General features: G+C 46.6%; 1 protein-coding gene across 5 annotated transcripts in view; it reads left to right on the forward strand.

Annotated features, from left to right (window-relative positions):
- The window catches only part of ITPR2 (inositol 1,4,5-trisphosphate receptor type 2), a 1,555,333-nt gene that overhangs the window by 1,252,070 nt on the left and 276,037 nt on the right, over positions 1-27,226 (forward strand). For all 5 annotated transcript variants that reach the window (XM_086920227.1, XM_086920242.1, XM_086920233.1 and 2 more), the window contains one exon: positions 13,510-13,617. In XM_086920227.1, the coding sequence (XP_086776353.1) occupies positions 13,510-13,617 (108 nt within the window). The remainder of the gene's footprint in view (positions 1-13,509; positions 13,618-27,226) is intronic.

Genomic DNA, 27,226 nt, shown 5'->3' on the forward strand with positions numbered 1-27,226 from the left:
CTAATGGATATTTCCAACCACAGATTCTTCTCCTTTAGAAAACCCACATGTGGCAGACTGGATTCAGAAGACTTAAACAATTTTGCACTCACTCACTGGCAGATGGCACAATGGGGCTTGACTTTGACTTTTTTCTGGCCTAGCAGTGACGATGGAGCTGCATAGAAGTGCCTCCCCCACACACCAATGTCAGTTCCTTTTTTTCCTCGCTTAGGATGCGGAGCTGGCTCCCAACTTTTTTCTCGTTGGTTGACGAGTTTGATCTTACAGACTTCTTTTCTCTAGTGTGCATGGGAACTATGTCCGCTCCTAAAACTACTTGGTATAAACCTTGCAGTAAGTGTCGCAAACAAATGTCTGTGACCGATCCCTGTAGAGACTGCCTCCGGTATTTGGATTTGGCGCACAACCTCGACCTCTGAGGCGATACAGGAGTATGAAGAAAAGCTGTGTGTTGCTGAACACCAAGAGAAGTTTTGGTAGTCCCGCACACACTCAAAGATGCAGACCTGTTCACATAACCGGTCCTGGCCGCAGTCTAAGTCTTCTGGTAAGTCAAAGCGGAAAGCACGAGAAGGGCAAGCAGGATTCACGTCAGACTTCCGACTCTCACCCTATGAAGTCTCTAAGATATCAAGGTGCCGCACAGTCTTGCTCCTAGTCCACCACTGAGTAGTCAAACCCACAACAGATCCTCGGTGTGCAAACCAGAGCTCTGCACACCGGTACCGCTGATTAATGTTGGGCTGGTCCATTGAGGGAGAGCACAGACAAAGTCAGGAAAGGAACTGATGTTGACGCGCCGGAGCGGTGCATATATGGCAGCGCCTTAGTTAATTCCGGAAGTGGGAACAAAATAGGGCTGGCTCTAATCAGCAAATGTTTGCGTAGCCTGGGCATGTGGTTTGCCAACAACAGGGCAAATGCAAGTTTCATCTGCTCCTCGACCCATTGAGTAACTTTTGACTCTCCGGGAACTGACAGGTAGCGTAATACAGTATTATGAACAACAACATTTGGGAGCTGTTTTGATAGCGTGGGTTTGGACATCCAGAACAGTGGTACTGAGGGACGTGTCTACCTTAAAACTGCAGAAGGTGCATTTTATTTGATGCAGGCTAAATTGAGGAAGAACTACGCGACTACGAGATTAATGTAATATTACTATATAGAACTTTTACAGCAATTAAAGAGTCACTAGCCTTGCTACAAGTAAACAAAGCAGGACACATATATATTTACACAAATCAAATTTTATTCGAGAACTGCAGCAAAACAGATAAAGTTCTAGCAGCAAAGCTAAGGGGTTAAGTAAACAGATCGTATACAACTTTTTTGCCAGCGATAGGCAACACACAGTATTGTCAGAAGATGGGAACCGACTCATCACATTTATATATCTGTTTATTTATAACTTTCTATAGTAAGGTGGAGCCCATAAGTGAGGTTGAATACTTGCAAGGCACAGGTTCCTGAAATACCCCCTTAAAGAAGAATGAACCTTTGATATCCCATCATCAAAGATGTGATCACAAAGCCCACCGCTCTGTGAAGATAGGCAAGCCCCAAAGCAGGACAGTTTACATTCTTTTTCAATGAAAGATGTTTTTTTATAATTAGTTTATTTTTCACCCAATCAATGTCAGATGCATCAATTTTTACTCTGTGTAAGCCAGGCAAAGACCAGTCACTTTGTGTGTCCTACAGCCTGACCACATTAATCAATGTAGAATCAGAATGTTTTACAAAAAGTCTTGACAGTTCATGGCTAGAACTGATCCTTCTGTAACTCTTAGACCCATACCAGATGGGATTCAATATTAATATACTAGCATGTAACAAGACTAGGAAATTGCCCCAACTAGCATTCAAGGCCATACATTTGTGTGTTGGCCAGTGGTGCAGAATTGTTGTTTGAATGCGTTGGATGGTCCTTTCTGATGAAATGCCTACAACCTCTACTTTTAGGTTGGGAGCGCCACATGAAAGTTCTATCGGTGTGTCTCTCCAGATCGACCTCCTCCCCCTGGTCAGCTTCGGCAGACTGCTTCAGATACTGCCATTGTCGTCGTCCCCTTTCTTCTCCGATGTCGCGAGAGCGTCGCTCCTTGGTCGGTAAGTGTTGCAGTTTATCCTTGGGGGCTGGTGTTTGTCCTTCTGGTGGTGTGGATTCTCCTGGGTGATGCTTCCCCGCATGTCATCCTTCTATCCACCGTTTCCCAGTGAGGGGGCATCGAGAGTCCAGATGGAGACATACGTTGCGGCTTTCCAGGCCTCACTGGCGTCTCCTCCTCTTTCCCATCCTGGGGTGTTGACGGATCGCTTGCCTCGCACTGGGCCCTCCGCGGCGCCGACAGCGGTTCCAGCCCCAGCGCCGACTGGTTCGGATCCAGGCTTAGAGGATGTGGTGCTGTTGGGGAGCGGCACCTCTTGGGTCCCTCCTTCGCGTGCCACAGCGCCTCTGCCTCGCTGCAAACTCCCGCTGGAGTCCCTGTGGTGTCGTAAGAGGTCACCGGGGCTCGGGTCGCATCCCGAGCCACGCTCTGCCCTCTGGGCAGGCGAAGGCCTCGTCCAAGGCTGAGCTGACGCCATCCAGGCGCCAGTGCCTGCTTCAGGCAGCGCCACAGGGGTCGGTTACCTCTTCTTGTCCCGCTCTGGGCCAAGGTGGGGTGGGGACTCCTCGTCCCCCTCCGGCCCTTACTCGTTCCTCCCCGCAGGCGGCTGCCTTGTCGGAGGGCGAGTGGGAGGTTGAGTCATCTCTGGCGCCACCACATGGGTTGCCGGACCGCCTCCGCAACATTCTGGGCCGAGACTGGCGGAGAACTTTGGGTCACTCCCCTGGTCCCTCTCGTCCCTCCACGCAGGCGGCTGCCTCGGTGAAGGTCGAGTGGGCGCTGTTCCGGCGCCACCCTTTGGCCACTTTGGCTCCAGCCCCACTCCGGTCCCCGGTGCGATGTGACTTGGGGGAGCCCTATCTGGTCTCTCATTCGGTGCCGGATGATGCTGCCACCCTACCTCAGGGTGCGAACTCCACGGCTCCACACAGAGGTCGTGCAGCGGAGTCATATTCTGAAGCTCCCTCTTCTCTGGTGGCTGGCTGCATTTTGGTGTCCTCTTTCCAGAGACTGTCCGCAGCTTGGTGTCTTTTTCACCGGTGTCGAAGGGTGGCCCCTTGCCCTTTCTGAGGCCGAGGTGGTGCTAGTTAGAGGAGCGGCAGGTACCCCATTCTTCGGTGCCTTCTGGCTTTCAGGTCTGGCCCTTGCCCGTCCCGCTTGGCTTTGGGGACGTCTGTCTTAGTGTACAGCCGTCACCAACGGAGGAGCTGATTTCTTCTCCGCAGGGCCCTACGGAGGTGGGTGCTTTCTTTGCGCACGCGGTGTCCACAGCTGTTGGCATTCTGCGCATGGCGGACCCAATTTCTCATTTTCCGGCGGACCATCTCTTGGAGGTTCTCCACCAGGGCTCTCGTGTGAGGGAGATCTTACTCCCCTTTGAGGGTTTGCTCCTTTCTTCCCTGGAGAGAGCTTGGAGGCATCCAGCCTCAGGAGATCCGGTACCTCAACACCTTCTGCACCGTCCCCTTCCGGCACCACCTGACCCCACATGCCTCTCCCTCCATCCCTCTGCTGCCAGTCCACTCTTGATAACTACTATTCCCTCCCTGCCGCCACTGTTGACCCCGCCGTTCCGGAAGGCCCGCTGGCTGGACTCATGGGGGCACAATATGTTTGCCTCCACTAGTGCTGCCATTCGGGCCCTTAACACCTTGTGTGTATTGGCAAGGGCCTCCTCTTGTTTGTGGGACTTAGCTGAGTCTCTGGGATCCGGGGCTTCTCAGGAGACTGTTCAGGTGGACTTACAGCATCATGCTTTGGATGGCCGGGAGCTGGCGGCGTTTATCCTCCGCTCCGCTCTGGACATCTCGGAGGTGTTATGCCGGGCCATGGCTTCCTCAGTCGCCCTCCGTTGCCATGCTTGGCTTCGGGACGGTCTGTTCCTTGAGATCTTCCGTTTGATGGCAGCTTGTTGTTACATGCCCCGGCTGATTCTGCCATCCAGAGGTTCTTGGCGAGGCTCTGTCCTCCTCCACAGCTACTCCCCCTCCTTCCCCTCTTCAGTGACTGCGGAGTTGAGCTGGGTTTGGGCTTTTTGGATGCCCTGGCTGTAGATAGTGTTTGCTGGCCATTGAGTCCTCCTTGCTGGGACTTTGGCATTGTTGGTCGCTGGACGGCCCTTGTTGCCTGTGTGTGTGTGTATTTTTTGCTGGAATAGTACACAGATTTGGCCCTGAGATTAGGCCTTCTGTTTTTCTTTGGGCTGATGTCAAGCCTTCTGCGGGGCTGTTTTTCCGGTGCCGCTTGCTTTCTCCTCTGCTGCGGAAGTTCTTCCATAGAGGGTTCCTGTGTTTTGGGACTTACCGTACCTTATGCGGGGTAGTGGTAGCTGTTATATAGCTCTGCTCTGCTAGGGAGTGCTGGTTGCCTTCGGGTGCCCGTTGTCTTGGTGTTTCTGTATGTTGCTATTGCTTCTTGAATTTGTGTGCGCAGCCCTTGTAGTAGAAGGGCCGGCCATTTCCTCTCCTTAATGCTCTTGTGTTGAGAGCTGGGAAGCTTCAGTGTCTTTCATGCTTCTGGCGGCTTATGGTTATAGCTACCATTCTGGCTGGCCTGTTGCCATCCCTCTGGGTAGGTCCGCCTCTTTCCTTGGTTTCCTTGGACCTCCTGGGCTTCTTCTTGTTCCTCTGCCTGTCCTGGCGTTGGGTGGAAGCTCTGTTGCCCTGGGGGTGGATTGGGGTGCTTCAGCCTCTCTGGCCTTGCCCTAGGTCCCTCTGTTGTGAGTATGTGGGCCTCTACACTTCCTTCTTCCTCCTACATCCCTTCTGGGGCTGCTGGCGTTTGACTTGTGGGGGTCCTCTTGCTTGGTAGGGACGAGGTTACCTCCCTTGTCCACAGGTTTGGTCCTCTGTGGGCCTTCTGTTCTGCGCCAAGACGCCTCGGCATTAGTGCACTTTACCTACCTTAGGTAACGATGTATCTGGTAGAGACAATTCTAGCCGCAGATTCATTCACTTCCCGCCCTTCCTCCCCATTCTGCGAGGACCCCTGGGCTGGTCCTTGGTACTCGCCTCCCTGTGGGGGGCCATGTCTTCTGTGAGTACCTTCTTTTGCTCTTGGCGGTGGTTCCTCTTGGTTCTGGGAAGGTAGGGTTCTGATGCTCCTATGCCTGCTGTTCTGGCTGCTCCAGGTCGAGGAGGTTTGCCTCCAATACCTCCCTTCCCTCCCTTCCTCTTGCTGCTATGGACCTGGCCCCTCTACCTCCTCTGAGTTGGGGCCCTCTGATCGCGCCTTACTCTTGTTTCTTGGGGGGTGGATGCCCTCTAGGCTGGGGTGGCTGGAGGTTGGTTGGTCCTGCCTGTTGGGACTGTCTCCACTTCCTTGTTTCGGGGTGTGATTGTAGGCCTGCTACATGTTTCATGCCTTTACACAGGTTCCCTGTCTCAGTGGGTGAGGGGGTTGCTATCTAGGTATTGGTGGGGTGGCTGCTCAGGGCTCTGCTCTGTTCTTCCTCTCTTTCTCTGCCCTTGGACACTGCGATGTTGCACTCTTCTTATGGGGTTCCTTGTATACTCTTTCACACATTGTTCCCATGCTCCCACAGTTTTTTGTTTGGTGGTACCGCGTTGTGGTGCTGAAAAGTTCTCCAAAGAAAACTGACGTAGGTGCGCCGGGGTGGGGCTAATGTGACATCGCTGACATCATGTGCGTGGACGACGCCTGGGCGGAGTCTCGTGATGTCGCCCAGCCCAGGGCGCGCAGGGTGCTGTGGCAAAAAGTTTCCGGATCCAGTCTCACGCCTGGGAATAATTCTACGTGAAGGAATCCGCGAGTAGAATCGTCTCTACCAGATTCATTGTTACCGAAGGTAAGTAACTCGTACTTTAAGACTGTAAGTGTCTTGCAAGGGTATCTGGATTTAAGTTCAACATTGGGAAGTCTGAAGTGCTAGATTTCTAATGGATATTTCCAACCACAGATTCTTCTCCTTTAGAAAACCCACATGTGGCAGACTGGATTCAGAAGACTTAAACAATTTTGCACTCACTCACTGGCAGATGGCACAATGGGGCTTGACTTTGACTTTTTTCTGGCCTAGCAGTGACGATGGAGCTGCATAAAAGTGCCTCCCCCGCACACCAATGTCAGTTCCTTTTTTGCCTCGCTTAGGATGCGGAGCTGGCTCCCAACTTTTTTCTCGTTGGTTGACGAGTTTGATCTTACAGACTTCTTTTCTCTAGTGTGCATGGGAACTATGTCCGCTCCTAAAACTACTTGGTATAAACCTTGCAGTAAGTGTCGCAAACAAATGTCTGTGCCCGATCCCTGTAGAGACTGCCTCCGGTATTTGGATTTGGCGCACAACCTCGACCTCTGAGGCGATACAGGAGTATGAAGAAAAGCTGTGTGTTGCTGAACACCAAGAGAAGTTTTGGTAGTCCCGCACACACTCAAAGATGCAGACCTGTTCACATAACCGGTCCTGGCCGCAGTCTAAGCCTTCTGGTAAGTCAAAGCGGAAAGCACGATAAGGGCAAGCAGGATTCACGTCAGACTTCCGACTCTCACCCTATGAAGTCTCTAAGATATCAAGGTGCCGCACAGTCTTGCTCCTAGTCCACCACTGAGTAGTCAACCCCACAACAGATCCTCGGTGTGCAAACCAGAGCTCTGCACACCGGTACCGCTGATTAATGTTGGGCTGGTCCATTGAGGGAGAGCACAGACAAAGTCAGGAAAGAAACTGATGTTGACGCGCCGGAGCGGTGCGTATATGGCAGCGCCTTAGTTAATTCCGGAAGTGGGAACAAAATAGGGCTGGCTCTAATCAGCAAGGCTGAGCCTATATCACAAAAAAACAAAAGAAGGTGCCAGTGCTGATGAACATAATTTAGGACTATGATTACTCCACAAACAGAAGATTGAATTCCAGAAAGGGAATGCTTATTAATCGCAATTTTATTCATAGAAAATCAACAATATTTTATAAAATTCATTTTTACATTTAAGGAAAAAACAATAGGAAAAAATCAGGATGAGAACGGACACATAAGAATATAGTCACTTAAAACAATCCACCATTCAAAACTACAATCATATCACATTCGCCACACATTCGACACATACAGACTTAACTCAAACATATCATATATACATTATCTACAAGAGAAAAGTATATAACTGGAACTGCCTTAGTTAAACAGAACATTCAGAGTGCTTGGTTGAAAAATAGTACAAAACCAAAAAGATTTTACAATTTCAAACAGTCATTGCAAATAAATGTAAATAGGTCATATACAGCAAATAGCAAAGAGTCTATAGATGGACGTGACTCTTAAACACAAGGGCAGACCAGTAAGAAGATGGGCCTACGCGTTTCGAATCCCCTTTTAATTCTTCGGAGATTCTCATCAGGGCCTTAGGCAACTGAACAAAAAGAGAAAAGACAAATGTTTTTCTTAAAAACAAATAGTAACAAGTAAAATGCAAAAAGGTGTACACATTTATAATTAACACAAGCTGGAGCATATGCTATAGGGAGAAAAACTCCTATCAGGGTCTCTGAACTCAGTGAATCCCCAGTACGAATGGACCTAGTCAGGGGACCTAAGAGGTAGAATGGCGGGAAGCAGTTGATCTCAAAATGACACTCAGAATCCTGTGCTTCAAACACACTTGTTGAATACATCAAAGGTTAACCAGTGGGGGAGGGAACTTACCACCAAAGTTGCCACAGCGAAAGCTTATGGTGGTTTGTCAGGGGGAAGACAAATCTGTAAACAGATATCAGCAACTAATGAGTCAGAAGAAGATTTAAATTGGAACAGAACTTGAGCCCTGTAGTGGTCTTTTACCGCTCAGAGAAGATCAATGTGCCCGAGCGGCAAGAGGTCGGTCCACAGGGAAAATCTAGGGTGAATTGGGCCACAGCCGGAAGGATCACGGGGACCGGAGACTTTTCATATTGGCGTGTCTTTTATTGAAAGCAACCTCAGGGTCCTGTAATAATCAAGGCAAGGCGTTTAGTGCGGGTCACGACGGGGAAAAGCGATTCGAAATTGACGCTTCAGCCTGTCTAAATCAGGCAGCTCCGAGGGTAGTGGCAGCGTCAGCACAAGCAGGCCCAACTCGCGTGTGCTGTATGGAAAGACAAGCATCGCGAAAAAGGTTAAATAAAGGACGGCTGGCGGAGCGGGCACAACCTCGACCTCTGAGGCGAAACAGGAGTATGAAGAAAAGCTGCGTGTTGCTGAACACCAAGAGAAGTTTTGGTAGTCCCGCACACACTCAAAGATGCAGACCTGTTCACATAACCGGTCCTGGCCGCAGTCTAAGTCTTCTGGTAAGTCAAAGCGGAAAGCACGAGAAGGGCAAGCAGGATTCACGTCAGACTTCCGACTCTCACCCTATGAAGTCTCTAAGATATCAAGGTGCCGCACAGTCTTGCTCCTAGTCCACCACTGAGTAGTCAAACCCACAACAGATCCTCGGTGTGCAAACCAGAGCTCTGCACACCGGTACCGCTGAATAATGTTGGGCTGGTCCATTAAGGGAGAGCACAGACAAAGTCAGGAAAGAAACTGATGTTGACGCGCCGGAGCGGTGCATATATGGCAGCGCCTTAGTTAATTCCGGGGCAGAACAAAGTCATCTTGCAGCTGCATTGCACCACCTACTGCCGCGTGGGATCAATACTTCTTAAATCTATTGGATACAGTCTTGTGCCTTGGGATATTCTAAAGGGGAGGAATTTGCGGTTAGATGCAGTATTCGCCAGAAAGAGCATTAAGGAAAGGTAAACAACTTGTTCTTTCCCTTGTGCCTTTCATTTTGGGTACTTGAGGCTTATGCAGTCCTCTGCATAAACCTCAAGTACCCAAAATGATAGGGTACCAAAAGGTCACATGGTCAAGTCACCTAGTGATGTAGGTGCAACTGTGGGGTTTATTCTCTAGCATGAAGTGAATTTGCGTGCCATCTGCATACATTTATACCTTCAGCAGGTATTGATAACGCCGCTGTGCCAGGTGCGTACAAAAATATTCAATATCAGGCAATAAATAGAAGTTCCTTGGAGATCTAATAGCGAACATGATGCATTTGTGACTCAGCTGACTCCTTCGTGTTTCTTTAGTTACTGTGGTTGCAGAGAAATAATAAGATCCATGACAAAACTCTATCGCTGGCAGCAGAGTCGGGAGATTCTGAAGGTTATTTTCTGATCATCATCTATAGAAAGAGGAGCTACTCCTTTATTTCAGAGTTCTATGAGTGATATAATGGTAGAGGCATTAGTAGGTTACTTGTGGGTCTTAGTTGATAAATGTGGTATGTTTCTTTAGCTTTATGTGTGTGGAATCCGAGAGAAGTATGTTCACATCATACCAGAGGTAGTCAGCACCGAAATCACTATCTGTGTTATTCACCCATCTGTAAATTATATGTTTTTAGAAGACGAATCAAGTTGTTCTGTGGATTCAGCATTATGTATCCCCCTCTCCCATGAACCCTGCAATTAATGTGTGTAGTAGAGTCCCTCTCTTAAAGTTTAAACTGATTATATAGAGACCCCAGCTGTCTTTGCAATTTAAAGAGCTTTTTGAACTAAATGTCATTAAGTAGATATCTACAGCAAGTCAGTAGTTTTTACCCATACCGTTCCATGAACCTGTGTTTGATCTCATGCTCACAGATTTGAATACCAGCAACCCAAATGGTAAATGTTCTTTCCAAATATATATTATGTCATGTTATGATACCTTAAAGTATAATTTCACCAACACCGACAACACACATCGACATAGATATTTCACATGGATTAGTCGCACCCAATACATTTCCTGTCTGTATTATAATTGCCCTTTGTTGAAAGCCGTCTGTTGGATTTAAGACCCTGAAAGGTATGAATTTATTAGCCAGAGGAGACTACAAACATATAAGCAAATGGACATTTAAGCAGAAACCAGAATACATTGTAGTTTCATTAGTGTTTAATTTATCATTACAGTCTGCTGCTTAGGGTTGCATTCATTGTTAAATATAAATGCAACATAATGCTTGGGTATTCAGAGACTTGGAGAAAAAATATAACTTTTCCCAAGTTAAAGAAAACACCTTACTTATGGGCTCAAAAATAGATATTTGAGAGACTGCCTCACCCAGAATTTACAGTGGCATGCTTCATCCTCTGAGACTCCCACACTGGAGTAAGGTGGTACTAGTCCAGTGGACTCAACCAAACCTGGGAGTTTTTTGATATTATATTCAGAACAGTAAACAAAGGTCCAGATGTTCAATTTAAAATACCTAAGGGTATACCCAAAGAATATTTCTTTCTTTCTTTTTAGTTTTTTTATAAATATTCTTTATTGAGATTTGCAAAGAACAGTCGTTCTGATAGTGCATGATAATGTTTAGCACTTCAAAACAATGAAATACAATTATGACAATAAAAACCATACCCGTGCAATAAACAGGGTACAAAGGAGCAGTTCCCGAAAAGATAGACAATAATACTCAGTGTGTTACATCAAATATATCTATTATAACAAGTCCTGCAGTGGATTAAGGTCCGTCCTACTTTAGTAATGACTATTATCAAGCACCGACACAACATCATATTTCTATCTCCCTGTGTGGTATTTTCGTGCAATAGCACCTACGGGTACATTTCAGTCTCCATCAAGGGGGTATGTCAGTAAATAGTTCTTCGGTGGTTACCAAATGTCTCGCGGGCGAGAGGTAGGTGTCGCAGTGAATCATGTCTCGGAGTCAGGCCCTCACAGTAGGCGTTTGTGCTAGGCCCCAGTGTAGAGAAATGTGTTGTTTTCCAATGAGCAAGTAGATTGCAGTGAACCTCCTGACACCTTTTTTTAGAGGTTGGACATACCCCAATAATGCTGTCAATGGTGTGGGTTGTACAGTCTGCTCTACCATGAGGGATAAATGTTGAAAGACCTCCCCCCGGTACGCCCGCAGTGGGGCGCAATTCCATGCAAGGTGTGGAAAGTCAGCCTGAGGGGTAGCGCATCTAACGCATGCATGTGATATGCCGAGATCCATCTTACCAAGCAATTTTGGGGTTACTTAAACTATGTATGTATTTAAAATGTAATAGTTTATGGCAATGATTATACGAGATGTAACACGTTTGTGCACAATAACAATGCCATATGTTGTCAGTTATTGATGTGCCTAGATCCCGTTCTTAGGCTGCCCGTGCCTTGGTCCCAGCTACGGGGCGGAGGGATAATGATAGGTAAATATTTCTTTATTTAAGGGTACCCTTGGTATTTGTTAAAAGCGCTCAATATGTGGTTTACAGGTGAAAATAATATTTTGACTAACCATAAGTAAGTTCCAACATGTTTCCACTGAATTAAGTGCCAAATCTGGTCAGGTCTTCTTCAGGGGTGCAGAACTTCCTACCGAACTAGGGAGTGCAAAGCGTGCAAAAATGAAGCATAAGGCTCTCACACCGGTCTGCTGTCCCTCAACACTGAGCCCTGTAGGAAGGAGCACAAACATTTTATAAATTAACAAATGTTAAGATTCTCAAACAATTGCTCAAATATAATCAGTTGTCATTAGTATGTTCCCTGGTAACATGATATACCACTCTCAGCATACTCACTCCACTCGTGGGCACTACTAATATCTACAAAAAGTATGTGATTCATGTGTACCAGCAGGTACTGTAAGACATAAAAAGAATGTATTTACATGCAATATTGTCTCTTGTAATCCGCAACAATGATAATAAATCAGTCTGTCACAGATGACCTTTGCATCCCAAAACGACCTCTTAGCTATTGCTATTTACCAGCTTGAATTTCATGAGTTTTTATCTCGTTAAATTGTAGGGGTATTGTCAAGTGCTTCAACATTTCAATCTGTTTAACACCTGTTACTGTCTCCTCAACATTTTCATCTTAGGATGCCTTTGTTAAAGTAATAAACTAAGTGACCAGACTGCCTGTTTTGTGCTGGCAAGCTGCATTAAAAAAGCTAACTGTGGTAACTCCATTGTGGCATGGCACTTGGCTGGCACAGACCACAGGCACAGTATTTTCCCAGGGTGACTTAATATCAACCCTTGGTGACATCTGGAAATTTGGTTGCATCAAATCTTTTGAGGCTTTGGCAATGGAGTTCCGTTTACATAAGTCACAATTTTATCGCTAGCTGCAGATGAGATATGCACTAGATTCTTGCTGAGAAGACCTAACAGCAGTTCCTGAATACAGCTCTCATGAGGTTAAGCTGATAATTTAATTACAGTTTAAGGGAGCCATTTCAGGTCTGTATAGGGCTTTCGTTATACATTCATTAGACCTACCTTTGCAGGTTAGGGCAGCATGGGACACAGATGTGGGTGACCGTGAAGAAGAGGATTTTACAGCCAAAATGACTACTATGATACTGGCCATTCCTATGGCCGTTCCACTCATCCAATTTAAATACATGCATATGTGTTATAGCGACTTTGGCACGTGGGTTGGGCGGCAAGGCCTGAAGGTTCCTGGTGCAATGCTGCCCCCGGCGCATTTTACCATGCTGTATTGGAGTTTCCAGTAATTGCCACAACAGGGACAGGTGGTGAGTAGACGGCTGGAACTAGATCCCAAGATTGCCATCTGGGATTGAAAGATACCATGGGAGGCTTTCGTATTGTTCATACTATCGTGGCCATCAGATTTTTGGTAGCTAAGAGGGACATAGCACGTTATTGGAGGGGCACACGTGACCCCGCGACTAAGTAATGGGTCAGTGGCATAGATTTTTGTGCAGTGATGGGCTACATATAAATATCTTAAAAAGTGGGGCAAGTAGACTACCTCTACTGCAACTGTGTAAAATGCACATGGTATAAATGTCACCCTACTGAGTATGTTGAACGTTTTCATGGAGCCAGTACTGGTGAATACTGCACTGTAGAAATTTCTGTGAGACATCTGATGCCCTGATACCCACTCCCACGTGTGTTTCTTTTGTTTATTGTATTGTAAAAGTTAATGAGAAGAGAAGTAAAAATGAGGAAACAAACAGTACAGTGCTTGAAGCTTTACTTATTTACTACCTCTCTGCTATGTTGAGATGAACACATGATCCCTAGCATGGATTAAGGGGGGTGAGGTTATTACCATGGCGATTATTGGCAGAGAAGCTAGTTAATAAAATCAGATTCTTGTACGTGATGGCAAATTTCAGAACTCAGAAGTACATCCCAGACATTCAAAAAATTAGTGTAATGCTATACTAATACCAGAGTGGGCACTATGTAGAAGCAATATAAAAAATACTAAAAGAGGAAAACACCCATTGTCATTGACAAATCTGAATTTATTAGAAAGCTAACTGATAATTAAGTTTCATAATTCAAGAGAGAGGTGGGTGGGGAAAACATGGTTTGAAATACTTGCCGTCAATTCCAACTAATTGTGTTTGTTTTTAGCTTGCCCGCCACAACAAAACGTTGCAACAGATGCTAAAGCCAGGAACCTATTCAGAAGATGGGGACGAAGCCTTAAAGTACTACGCCAATCACACTGCTCAGATCGAGGTATGTATTTTTACAAGAGTACATGCTCACCATTTCTTCTTATGAGGTACCAGAAATATTTTAATTTCAAACTTTATCATTAGAAATTCATCTCCCAAATCATCTCAGCACTTTGGCATCTGCTGACTGGACTTGAGATATATATATGTATGTCATACTTTCTAGTATTAGTACATAAATAATTGCTGTGATCATTTGTGCACCACCCGTCTCCCCCTATATCGTGTATCGTGGATTTTCCCCTTCGTTGTACCAGCATCATCTGATGGCGTAGGTATGCACATTTTTAAAGGGGAACACCATCACAGTAAATAATCTTACTGTTAAAAATAAGAAGTATATTAAATTCACCAATTACTGTAGCTATGTTGGCAGTGAAAACAAAAATCGTGAATACATGTTCTTTTGCCTGGCCATGCTCAGCCTGCAAGGTATAGTTTACAATCCTCTAAAGAACCGCAGATGCTGAGCAGAAGGTTTGTTGAGTTTGAGATTGTTTGCCTTTGTAGTTATGTCTAAACAATGAGTGCTGTCGATCTGGATAATTTTAATGCCTATTATTTATGACTAAAGACAAGACACACAAGTTGCAATACTAGTGGTGGTTTAACCACTATAATACATTTTGTTCTTTCTGAATGTGAGGATACTAGGCAAGGTCTTCAAGCTACCGAGCAATACATTTTATCAACCCCAGTGTTATTAGCTATTTCATGTATTTCTATATGAAACAACAGATTCCAGTGTTGAGAATTATAGGAACTAAACAGTAGTATGACTGTGCAGGTTGTCTTGCTTGACACCAATATCTTCAACAAGGGGCTACAGGAGTTCTATATCAGTCAGGTCAAGCCCTCACTCACTGGTTCAACACAACTGTATGACCAGGCGCTGTTTTTAGAACAGTTCTATGTGGATTTCAATGTCTATTGTGGCACCCACCCTTTGGCGTGCTAGCTGGGCAGTTAGTATATATACTCTCTGTCCCTCGTCATGAATCCCTGTTCAATTTTAATATTCTGTTCCCTTTTCATACATCCTACTGTGTGGTGTAGTGATTGACTAGAAATCACCAGAGGTGTGAGAAAAAATGTGAGAAGAGATGTGGAGTGCCTCACGGAAGTAACACCATGGGGGTCCACTTTTTGGTTCTCACCAGTGGACTCAGGTTCTCATCATTAGCACTACCACATCAAAAAACAAAAAAGAACAGAGAAAATAAAGTATTGTGATGGTGAAAGAAAGATGTGCACCACTAGTAAATATGCTGGTGCTACGGAGAAATATCTCCCTAGTGCAACTCCGTACTGACCCAAAATAAGGTGGACCTGTGACTTAGGACCACATTATTTGGAATTAAAAACTAGCTATACCACCACTGGCTTTACCTCTTTATTCCTTGCCGTGGGGTTGCTCACTTTAAAAGACACTGTGTTGCCTTCTAACTCCTTAGAGGGCCAACATGTTTCATTTCCTTTGGAATTTTGGCAATTTTGTCAGGGCGAGGGTCAGTATTCGCCACACTGCTGGGGAACAGAGTTAAAAACAGACATAATGAGTACAACCTTCTAAAATAACCAATCCAAGGTCATCCTTCAACACTGGTATAATCCTAAACATTGTTTACCGTTTGGATGCCCTACTGTGGCATACTGGTGACCCCCTTCTTTGTCACCCATACGGTAAAAATCTCCATGCTGCTTTCTGTCAGCCTGCTAAAAGAATATACACATGTTAACCTTTTGATCGGGTATGGTGCCTTACTACCGCATTTCACCCATGAAGTATTCTCCCCGTATTCTAAAATGAATGTCGTAGTAGTCTTGATGAATTACACTACTCGCAGGGAAAGTATCTGGTTTTAAAAGACCTTATACTGTGTTTTGCATTAAGAAGTGTCCAACTTACACGGAATGTATAAGCTAACTTGTGCTATGTTATTGCGCGGTTACCGATTCAAAATGTGTGTTCAAATGGTGCTCTAATCTACGTACTAAATTGCACCGCCCTCAGAAAAGGTACACGCCCCTAAGCGTTCTGCTTGTTTTCATTTCTTTGGAAGAAGATGGCGAGGAGGCCCGGGCCTGCATAACCCATACAGAATGTCTGTCAGCGGCCCCCGTCCCCACTCCTTACCGGATATCTGAGTGCGTCTCCTTTGAAATCGTCTGCTCGGACTGCAAGGCGAGTCTCCTCCTTTTAGAGGGACTCGTCTCTATCCCTGGTACAGGCTCTCGCGGTAACTGCTCCCGCGATCTCGGCCTGATGCCGGCCCTTGGATTAGAGTCTACTGTGGACGCCATTTTAACACCCCCTAGGTGCTCTGTGAATTTCTATTGTACTTGATTTACAGGTTTCACGCAAGGCGTGAAGGGGCCAGATACACTATTATTAAAAAAAAATTAAGAGATGTTTTCACATTACGCCAGAATAAATGGCCAGCTGTAAAATAACGACTGCAGATTGCAATTACCACAGAGGTGGTATTGGGTAGTTGTTTTACAATTGTAATATATAACATGTTGGTTCTAAGATTTACAGATTATATCTAATATGTGTGTATAACAGGTTAGTTCTAAAACTTGCAGATTATATCTGATGTTACAATAATGTGTGGGCATGACATACCATCAATGACACGAGAAAACACTTCATGATGTGATAGAATCATGTAGTGAAATTAATCAAATAGGTACCATGGGGTATAAAAATCATACTGTCACCCCCTCTACTTCTATATTGAGATCCATTAGTGTGTTCTAATGTGTCTCATACTAATTCACACTTTGCCAGCTACAATCTATAGTTGTTAATAACAGCGAGCAGTTACATACGTATGCTGCTGGTTACTGTATGGCCCCACTGGTGATATGGGAAGCTCTGGTGTTCTGTATGAGCGCCACTTCATGGGCCAATCCTATTCCACTCAATACCATCGTTCAGTCCCCATCGATCAACTCCCTCTTGATAAATCCAGCGTTCCTCTTTTGTTGCCAGTCGTAGCTCCATATTGTGTCCGTCTCCCACTACTTTTTCCAGTACCACCCATTTTATGTTCTTATAGAGGTGTTTCTGTTCCTGGAAATGTTGTACAAGCTTAGTTGACAGTTTCCCAGCTTTCAGGGTGCTCGGATGTTCCTGTATTCTGACTTTCACCTTCTGTGTGGTGAGACCAATATATTGGAGACCGCACGGGCAGGAGAGCCTGTAGATAACATTAGTGGTGTTACAATTACTGAATCTGTTGAGGTGCCAGGTCTTCCCATTCAGCAGTGTCACACTTTTTACAGGTTCTGTCAATTCTCAAACTGAAAAACCCACTCAGGGGAAATGTCCGGTCGGTATCCCTGTTTCCATGGTGTTTACTATAGGGCGGGTGTGGACCAATTTGTCCCGTAAGTTTGAGAAATGCTTGAATGCAAATCTTGGAGGCGGCATCTTCATACTAGCTGTATTTAGTATGTGCCAATGTTTTCTGATTATTCCCCGAATTTTGGTTGTCAAGGGATCAAAGGTGGTGATCACCGGTATGCATTCACCTTTCTCCCGCTTGTTCCTCTCTAGGAGAGCAGCTGTTAGGGTGTTCAATGACCTCTTCCTGGCCTGACGGATTACTTTAGGGGGATACACCCTTTGCTCCAATTTAATGGCCAATCCTTCTGACTGTTCTGCAAATTTCTCCACATTGGAACAGTTTCTGCGATATCGCAGGAACTGTCCCACTGGCAGATTGTCGCGCAGTGCGCTGGGATGATACGATTTGTTATGTAGAAGAGAATTCATGTCGGTGGGCCTCTGACGTACGTTAGTCAGAAGTTTGTTGTTTTCTGCATGTATGTCTAGATCTAGATAGACCCTTGAGTTCTTACTGTAGGTCCATGTAAATTTCAGACAGGGTTCCAAATTGTTGATCCAGTTTAAGAAATTTTTGAGATCTTCTTCTTCACCATTCCAAATACAAAGAATATCATCTATGAATCTCTTCCAGAGACCAGTGTTGGTCTGGAAGGGATTAACAGTGTGATGGATATAGTTGGTCTCAAATTGTCCCATGTAGATACAGGCCAGGCTGGGGTCAAAAGATGCCCCCCTCGATGTACACGTGACCTGTAGGTACAGTTGGTCCTTGTATGCAAAAAAAAAAAATGCATTGTAGGACAAACGATTGTGGGACATCATAGAACCACTCGCAGTTCCCCAGGGCCTGCGCTGCTGCCACCAGCGTAGCTTCCTGGGGAATGCTTGTGTACAATGATTCCACATCAATCGTGACCAAACATTTTTTTTCCGGGTCAAAGTCAATGGTGTCCAAAATCGTAAGGACATTGCTGGTATCCTGAATGTATGAGGATAGTGTAATCACACATTCCCTCAAAAAGAAATCCGAAAACTGGGATAATGGCTCCAAAAGGGATTGAATACCCGAGACTATCGGGCGCCCCCTGTGGGGGTCTTTGGGGTTTGTGGATTTTGGGCACCACATAGCATGCTGGTAGCCTAGGTTTTGTGTTCACCAGAAATTCTGCTTCCTTGGTGGTTAGCCATTTCTTTTCCTTGGCTTCACTCACCATTTTGTTTGAGGTCTTGGAGTTCACCTGGGGGATCCCGTGCCAAGGGATGGTAGTTCTGGCGGACACCCAAAAGTCTGGATATTTTTGCCTCGTAGTCAAACGTGTTCATAACCACCACTGCTCAACCCTTGTCAGCGGGCTTGATGGTTATCAACACGTTGTCTTGGATACTTTTGATGGCATCCCAGTCTTTCTTCTACATGTTGGACTGTATGTGTCCTACGCCAGCTCTTTCCAGGTTCATAGTGTCCTCCAGGACCTTTTTTTCCAAATACCTGGACTTCCGGGCCAACCATGTTGTTTGTGGGGCGGAAATTGGATGGTCGATGGAGACACCAAGACAGGTCAGTGGTCCATGCTAGAAATGTAAACGTGAGATGGAGAAATTGATCCCTGTTGGGGAACTGCTGTATCTGTAATTGGATTGATGTGGAACTGGTAGCAGCATTTCACTACAATGATGATCCTCAGACACTCTCTTGCACTGTTCTGATCAGAACTTCTTTTTTAAACTCTGTTAGCCCAAAGGATTATGTTGATAATAATATTTTTATGTAATTTCTCAATCAATTTTTTGCCAAAGTTTGTGGCCTACTTTATGTTCCCAGGATCCACATAGGCATTAGAAAGTTTAGTTGTGTAGTTGAATTACTTTTTGTCAATTTGTTGGCCTGAATTCCAAACACTTGTGTGCCTTTGAAGCACATCTGTTATCCCGGCCTAAAGTCATTGTTATGCATGCATTACTCCAGTGAACTGCCTGGTGGTGGTTACTCCAAAGAAGTACACCTGGCAGAAATGTGAAAAAGCACTTTTTATTGAAAAAACATCATTGAGTCGACCTCATCTGATCCTCCACTCCATGAGGTGTGTCCTCAACAATTGTAGCACTTTAACCCCTTCACCACTGCCTGAATTCCGCCGCAGTGTGGCGGTTTTGAAGAGTGGGTGGGGCCGCTTCGGCCAACGGACTTGGAGGTGGTGCTCGCGATGGGCTTTGGCCGACAGAAGCAGCGAACGAGTTTAAAATTGTCCTTCTGTTACAGGCAGATACCCTCTTGCAGAATATTGCTGAGATATAATTATTCACTCTTGTCTATTATGCTTACATTTATTTATTTATTTTCAATGCCCAGGACCTCTGTCTTGTCTCCTTTCAATCCTAGGCAGCTGTCTGGCATCCAGTTTGTAACATGCTTGACATTTGGAAGTGCATAACTCCTGAAGCATGTTCCCATTCATTGGCATAGAATGCTAATCATGTTTGTCTTACAGATGTCCTGTAGTGTTCTTGGAAATTTAGGTGTGCCTAGCCACATGCTTCTGCTGAATTTTCTTTGTGTGTGATGTGTGTCCTGATATTTTTATTAAGTAGTACATTTAGTGGTGAAACCTGACAGATGTATGAATAACAAATCCTTGATAAAGTTTTGAGATTAGCCCTGATGGAGAAGTCTTAGGACCTTGATGTTTGTTATTTCACTGAGTAGCCGAGTGTAATTTTGTGGCCAGATGTATTCCCATATGCTGTTAGGAGGGCATCACTCTTCTAGCATAATGATTTTGGTGTTGTGTTTTGAGTGTGTGGCTACGTTCATCTGTTTTTGTGGACATTGTGTGAGGAATGTATTGTGGGTTAACACTTTTGAGGTGAGCCTATGTGGCATGGACAATGAGTTTCTGGATTTTGTCTTTCTTCATATTACAAAGAAGCCAACACTTGCCTATTACCTGGCCCTTTGTGTGGGAATGTGCTTTTCATGGAACTGCACTTTTCCAGTGATATGGGAAAGGTGCAGTTTTGTGCATGTGAGACTGCAGGTAGACTATAAAATGTCTACTTTTGTGTTGCTCTTTGTGTGTGGCTGTGTTTGTTAAGAGTGTTTTGCAAGGAAGCATCAAATGACAAGTTATACAACTAGCGTTCTATACTGAATTTTTGCATCTGTAAGATGTCTTATGGTATGTATTTAGATCAGGGGTCTCCAACCTTTTCTGTAAGAAGAGCCATTTAGGTTCAATGAAAACTAACACAAGCTGTATCATTCAATCAGGGTTTTTTTAAAGCACGACTGCTCACCCGTAATGGTCTCAAGGCCCTATTGGTGGGGGTGGGGGTGGGGGTGCAGGTTCCATTCCATCAAGGAGGGGTCTGTCGAGCCAGTTTTTGAGGTTTCTTGCGAAGATGAGGAGCGATGTCTGTCTGAGGCGGAGCAGAAGGGCTTTCAATGCTTTGACTGCGAGGAAGGAGAAGGAGCGGCCACCCGATCTGGTCTTTCTAGTTCGGGGTACCAGGGTGTAGGAGAGCTGGGCTGATCGTAGGGTCCTTTGGGGAGCATGGAATTTGAATCGGCTGTTCATGTATGCTGGCCGGGGCAGTGTAGGGCCTTGTGTGCCTGGGTGAGTATCTTGAAGGTGATTCTCTCTTCGACGGGGAGCCAGTCGAGTGTGCACAGGTGCTGGGAGATCTGGCAGTGTTTTGACAGGTTGAGGACCAGTCTTGCGGCGGCGTTCTGGATGTTCTGTAGCTTGCAGGTGAGGTTTTTGTTTATTCCGGCGTAGCGTGAGTTGGCGTAGTCGAGTCTCCTAGTGACCAGGGTGTGAATAACGGTCTTTCGGTGTTCGAGGGGGCTCCCTTTGAAGGTCTTACGAAGGAGGCGGAGGGTGTGGGAGCAGGAAGATGAGGCAGAGTTGATCTGGTGGTCCATATTGAGCTCGGAGTCCAGGATGATTCCCAGGTTGCGTGCGTGCGTGGTCGTGGGGGTTGGTGGGTTTCCGAGGGAGGGGCCTCCTGGTGTCGTTCCAGGCGTCGGGGTTTGGGCCAATATAAATAAATAAATAAAGAGTACTTCTGTTTTGTTGGTGTTTAGTTGTAGGCAACTATTTTTCATCCATTTGGCAACAGCTTTTTTGCCTTCTCGAAAGTTGTGTCTGGCGGTGTTGGGCTCGTTGGATAGAGAGAGGATGAGTTGGGTGTCGTCAAAGTATGACACAATGTTGAGTCCGTAGGTTCTGACAATGGGGGCGAGTGGAGCCATGTAGACGTTGAAGAGCGTCGGTCTGAGGGAGGAGCCCTGGGAGACTCCGCAGGTGGTATGTGTAGGGTCCGAGAGGAAAAGGAGTCTGACCCGGTGCGTTCTGCCGGGGAGGAAGGCGCGGATCTAGTCTAGGGCCTTGTCCTGGATTCTTGTGTCGTACAGTCTGCGTATTAGGGTGCGGTGAGAGACTGTGTTTAGCGCAGCTGAGAGGTCGGGGAGGATGAGGGCTACTGTTTCTCCTATGTCCCGTAGGGTGCGGATGTCGTCTGTTGCGGCGAGGAGGGCAGTTTCCTTACTGTGTTTTTTTCTGAACCCGGATTGGGAGGAGTCGAAGATGTTGTGTTCTTCAATGAATGTGGCGAGTTGGCTGTTGATGGCTTTCTCAATGACTTTCGCTAGGAACGAGAGCAGGGAGATGGGTCTGTAGTTTTTTAGGTCGGTGGGGTCCGCGGAGGAATTCTTTCAGAGGGGGTTGTCCTCAGCGTGTTTCCAGACGTCTGGGAACAAGGCGGTCACCAGGAAGAGGTTGATGGTGTTGCGGAGCATGGGTGCGAGGGTGTATGCGGCTCTGTTAAAGATGTGGTGGGGGCAGGGGTTGGTGAGGGACCCTTCAGTGTGTCTTCGGTGGTGAAGGCTGTCCAGTTGTCAGTCTCTGCTTTATGGGTGTCTGGTGTGGTTGGAGAGGGTTCAATGTGTTGGTTGTCTTCATCAAAGTCATCGTAGATGCTCTTGATTTTGTGGTGGAAAAAGGGGGGCTGCGTTTGTCGCAGAGGTCTTGTGAGGAAGGGATGTTGGTAAACTCGCTGGAGGGTTGGGCAAACTCCTTGATGATGCTGAAGAGTTCCTTGTTGTGCGCGTGGGTAGAGATTCTGTTTTCAATCGCTTTTTTCCTCGTTTCTCTGATGAGTTGCTGGGCGTTGGTGGCGGCTCTGAAGTGGTTTTTGGCTTCTGTGGATTTGGTGTTACTCCAGGCATTTTCAAGGAGGCGGCAAGTGCGTCTGGACTCTCGAAGTTTGGTGATAAACCATCTGGCTTTCTTGGTGCGGGTGTTGTTGTTATTCTGGAGGGGGCTATGGTATTGGCACTGTCCGAGATCCATCAATGCAGGGTTCGGGCAGCGGTGTTGGGGTCGTCGTTTTCCGCAATGGTTGGTTGGAATTGTTCAGTGAGGAGGTGAGCTGGTCGTTGGTGATTTTGGTCTAGTTTCTTTGTGGGAGCAGGTGCTGGTATCTGTGGATTTTGGGTGTTCTGAAGGTGAAGTGGACAGAACGATTGTCAGTCCATGGGAGTTCGGTGGTGTGGCTGAAGGTGATGGGTTTTCCTGTAGTGAAGAGGGGGTCGTGGGTGTGTCCTGCTGAGTGTGTGGGCTAGTATTATTAGCGTTATAATTAAGGCCATTACAGACAATATTACATTAGTGGACATCTTATGCAATTTAACTAGCAGTGATTACCTTTGCTCATCAGTTAGTATTGCAAGTGGTAATGTAAAAACTTTTTTTTCAATTTGAAATGCCTCTACATGGGTAATACTTAAGATATATCTGCAATGAATCATTCAATTAACAGCTTTAAATACATTTTGACAATCCAGCCATTTTTCTCCGAACATCAGTTTATGAGTTCTGAGAGTACACATATTTACATCTCAAATATATATTTTTAAATGTTTTCATAGGTATATTAATACAACCAAGGAAATGCATCTAATAAGGGGTCAGTAGGGTTGCGTACAGGACAGCTACTTATCGGTAGCTGGAGAAGAAACAGTAGCTCACGAGCAACTCGTTGTAGAAGCCTAATTTAGATGGTTCTGTGGGTGATAATGTAATGAGTGAGGTTTGTGGTTGCTCCGGCACTACTTTCATACATTGATGCGATCAGTGCCTTGTTATGGGCATGAGGGCTTCAATTTGTCTGGCTGTATCTGATTGCGATTGTGTGTACTCTTAAATGTGAGGGATCTGTCTTCAGTTGGGTTACATCGCTTCGACAACTAGATGGCTTTGATGGCTTGGGTGAATGGGGGTGTGGGGATGTTAGTCCAACATGTTCTGATGGAGTTGTGTGTTTTATACAGAACCGAACTGCTAGGACACATGAGGTTAATGCTTAAGTATTTTTTGTTTATTGATTTACAATTCAATACATCACATTACATGTATTGTCTTCCCTTTGCTATTAATTCATACTAAATTACAATAAGTCATTTTCAAGCAGAATGTCTCTCCAATACAGTGCATAGAATGCAAGAGAAACCCTCTGCAATAATTTGACAATATTGACTGTGGCGCTGATTGCCACCTCGATTCCTGCCAAACCCTGCTCGATCCCTGATAATCCCTCCATTAAGGAAAAGCTTACCCGTGTCATAGTTTTCAGGTTTTAAGATTTATATCCATGAGCATCCTGTTAATTGTTTGTATGCCACTGAAGCTATCCCCTCTTTAAAGGAACCCCACCTTAACCCTTTCGATGCTCATGACGAGCTCAGCTCGTCATGATGCACAGTTGAGCTGTGCTGATGACGAGCTGAGCTCGTCATGAATAAAGAAGAATAGCAATTTTCAGCACAGGAGGGGGAAAACGCCTAGCAGCCAAGGTGTTAAAGAAAACAGTTTTACCCTGACTGCATTTGGTAATAATATTAAACCTTTCATTTTTTAACTGCATCAAACTGTAAATTACTTCGTATGGAGATTGGACTTCCCTACACTACCTTTACCATTATGGTTGGTATTACAAAGTGGCAACTAACCATAAGCTGCTGAACAAAAAAATGAATAAACGAAATAATAAAAGCGCTCCTTATTTCCCTCATTACGTTTGTACCCAGAAAGCATGCTAAGCATGTTTTAGCTCTGGCCTTACAGTGCAGCAGTCTTTAGACACATTAGCGAATCTTTAATATATAAAGAGAGTTTTGACTGTGCACCAGTTGAGTGTTACTTTTTCATCTCATCCTAGTGGATGATTGAATATACCATTTCCTCCTTCGATTGCAATGCATGAGTAAGTATGTTATATGTAAAAAGTGCGCTCAATCATTGCAGATGCAATTTTTGTATCTTATGTAATAGGCACAAATTAAATACATAATGCAATCTTGCTCTCATCTTTTCTCTACATCAGCCTTTATTGGCATTGTTCTCTCCATGCCCAAGCTCTCATTCATGCACGCATGACTGAATTTCCACCTCGAGAACAACAACAACGCCAACTCCGCCACCCTGATCGCCAACCTCGCCAACCTTGGCCTCCGACAACTCGTCACCGCACCCACCCACGCCGCTGGCCACACGCCGGACCCCATCTTCTCCACAGGCACCCACATCGCCTTCCACCACACCACCGAACTCCACTGGACCGACCACCACTGCATCCATTTCACCTTCAACAAACCAACCGCGCACCACCGCACCCAACAGCTACCTGGCCGCTGCTGGAGCAAAGTCCCCGAAGACCAGCTGATCACCACCCTCGCCCAAAACCCACTCACTGACCCCACCAACCCAGACACCACAGCCCCGCAACCTCAGACAGTGGATCGACAACTGCGCCAACACCCTCGCCCCACTCAAGAAACCCTCCAACAACCACGCCAGCAAGAGAGTCACCTGGTTCACCGACGAGCTGCAGACCTCCAAACGTGCATGCCGGGAACTGGACAAGATATGGCTCCACAAACGCACACCGGACAACCACGCAGCCCACAAGGACACCACCCGCAGACATCACCACCTCATCAGATTAGCCAAGAGATCCTTCTTCAAATACCGCCTGGATAACAATGCACACGACAGCAAAGAGCTCTTCAGCATCGTAAAGGAACTCTCCAACCCCATTACCAGCACCAACGACAACGACATACCGCCCTCACAAGAACTGTGCGACTCACTGGCCATCTTCATCCACCGCAAGATCTCTGACATCCATGACAGCTTCAACACCATGACCGCCCGACTACGCCAGACCCCACTTCCCCTTTGATCACCACCAGCGTCAACCGCCTGACCTCCTGGTCCAACGTCAATGACGACGAGACATGCAAGGTCATGAACTCCATCCACTCAGGATCTCCGTCAGACCCGTGCCCACACCACGTGTTCCACAAAGCAGACACTGCCATCGCACCCCAACTACGGAAGGTCATTAACATCTCCTTCGAAACAGCGACATTCCCGGAAAGCTGGAAGCATGGCGAAATCAACACCCTCTTCAAGAAGCCCAAGGCGGACCCCAAGGACCTCCAGAACTTCCGGCCCATCTCCCTGCTCCCGTTCCCGGTGAACGTCATTGAGAACATGCAACTGGCCTGCCACCTGGAAGACAACAACATCTTAGACCCGTCCCAGTCCAGATTCAGACTCAACCACAGCACCGAGACAGCCCTCATTGCCGCCACAGACAACATCAGGCGCCAACTAGACAACGGCGTAACATCAGCCCTCATCCTCCAGGATCTGTCAGCTGCCTTCGACACAGTCTGCCATCGCACTCTAATGACACGCCTCCTAGAAGCCGGAATCCAAGAAAAGGCCCTTGACTGGACCACATTCTTCCTCTCCGGCAGAACCTACAGCGTCCTCCTCCCGCCCTTCCGATCCGAGGCCACCGACATCATCTGCGGCGTCCCCCAGGGTCTTCCCTCAGCCCGACGCTGTTCAACGTCTACATGGCCCCCCTCGCACAAGTGGCCTGCCAACTTGACCTCAACATCATATCCTACGCCGACGACACCCAGCTCATCTTCTCCCTCACCAAGAACCCACACACCGCCAAAACCAACCACCACGAGGGAATGAAGGCCGTCACCGACTGGATGAGGAACAGCCGTCTGAAGCTGAACTCGTACAAGACGGAGGTACTCATCCTCTGACCCAACCCCTCAGCCTGGGACGACTCCTGGTGGCCGACCACACTGGGAACAGCACTGACACCCACCGACCATGCACCCAACCTAGGATTCATCCTCGACTCCTCCCTCTCCATGTTTAAACAGGTCAACGGCGTCTCCTCCTCCTGCTACAACACCCTCTGCATGCTCCGCAGGATCTACAAGTGGACGCCGACCGAAACAAGAAGAACAGTGACACAGGCCCTCGTCAGCAGCAGACTGGACTACCGCAACACACTCTACGCAGGAATCCCAGCCAAACACCTACGACGACTACAACGCATCCAAAACGCCTGCGCCCGACTGATCGTCAACGTCCCCCGCCGCAGCCACATCACCCCTTCACCTGAGAGACCTACACTGGCTCCCCGTCGACAAGAGGATCACCTTCAAGCTCCTCACCCACGCACACACAGCACTCCACAACGCCGGACCAGCCTACATTAACAGCAGACTCAGCTTCTACACCGCCAACTCCGCTCCGCCAGCCTCGCCCTCGCCACTTTCCCCTGCATCCAATGAACAACCTCCGGCGGCAGATCCTTCTCCTACCTCGCTGCCAAGACCTGGAACACCCTCCCTACCCACCTACAACAGACCCAGGACCTGCTCGCCTTCAGAAGACTCCTCAAGACCTGGCTCTTCAAGCAGTAGCGCCCCAACTACTCCCCCCCCCCTCCCCCCCCCCCCCCCCCCCCACTTCAGCACCTTGAGACTCTCACGGGTAAGTAGCGTGCTTTACAAGTACTCTGATTGATTGATTGATTGATGTTAGAGCATTGAAGGCCAGACATACAAACTTTATCAGGGCTTATTTTAACTTAGGTTCCATTGAATTTAAAAGTGAAAGGAGATGACAAAATCAACAAACGTAGCTGCAAGTACACAGATGCCAGTAATTGTCATTAGGTTTGTCACAAGGACTCAATTTGCTAACCCTAACCAATGCTTGTTGCATTCTGTCCCTGTGCCTCCTCATTTGTCTTTCTTAGGTGGTTGTCCTTCCTTAGTTAGTTACCTCCCGCATCTCCAGTTCAGTCCTCATGCTTGAAAAAGTCCATTCGCCCTTGAAGAAGAAGAATTCGGACCATGTGTGAAGAATTT

Source organism: Lissotriton vulgaris, chromosome 1_1, assembly GCF_964263255.1.
Source record: "Lissotriton vulgaris chromosome 1_1, aLisVul1.2, whole genome shotgun sequence".
Lineage (NCBI taxonomy): Eukaryota > Metazoa > Chordata > Amphibia > Caudata > Salamandridae > Lissotriton > Lissotriton vulgaris.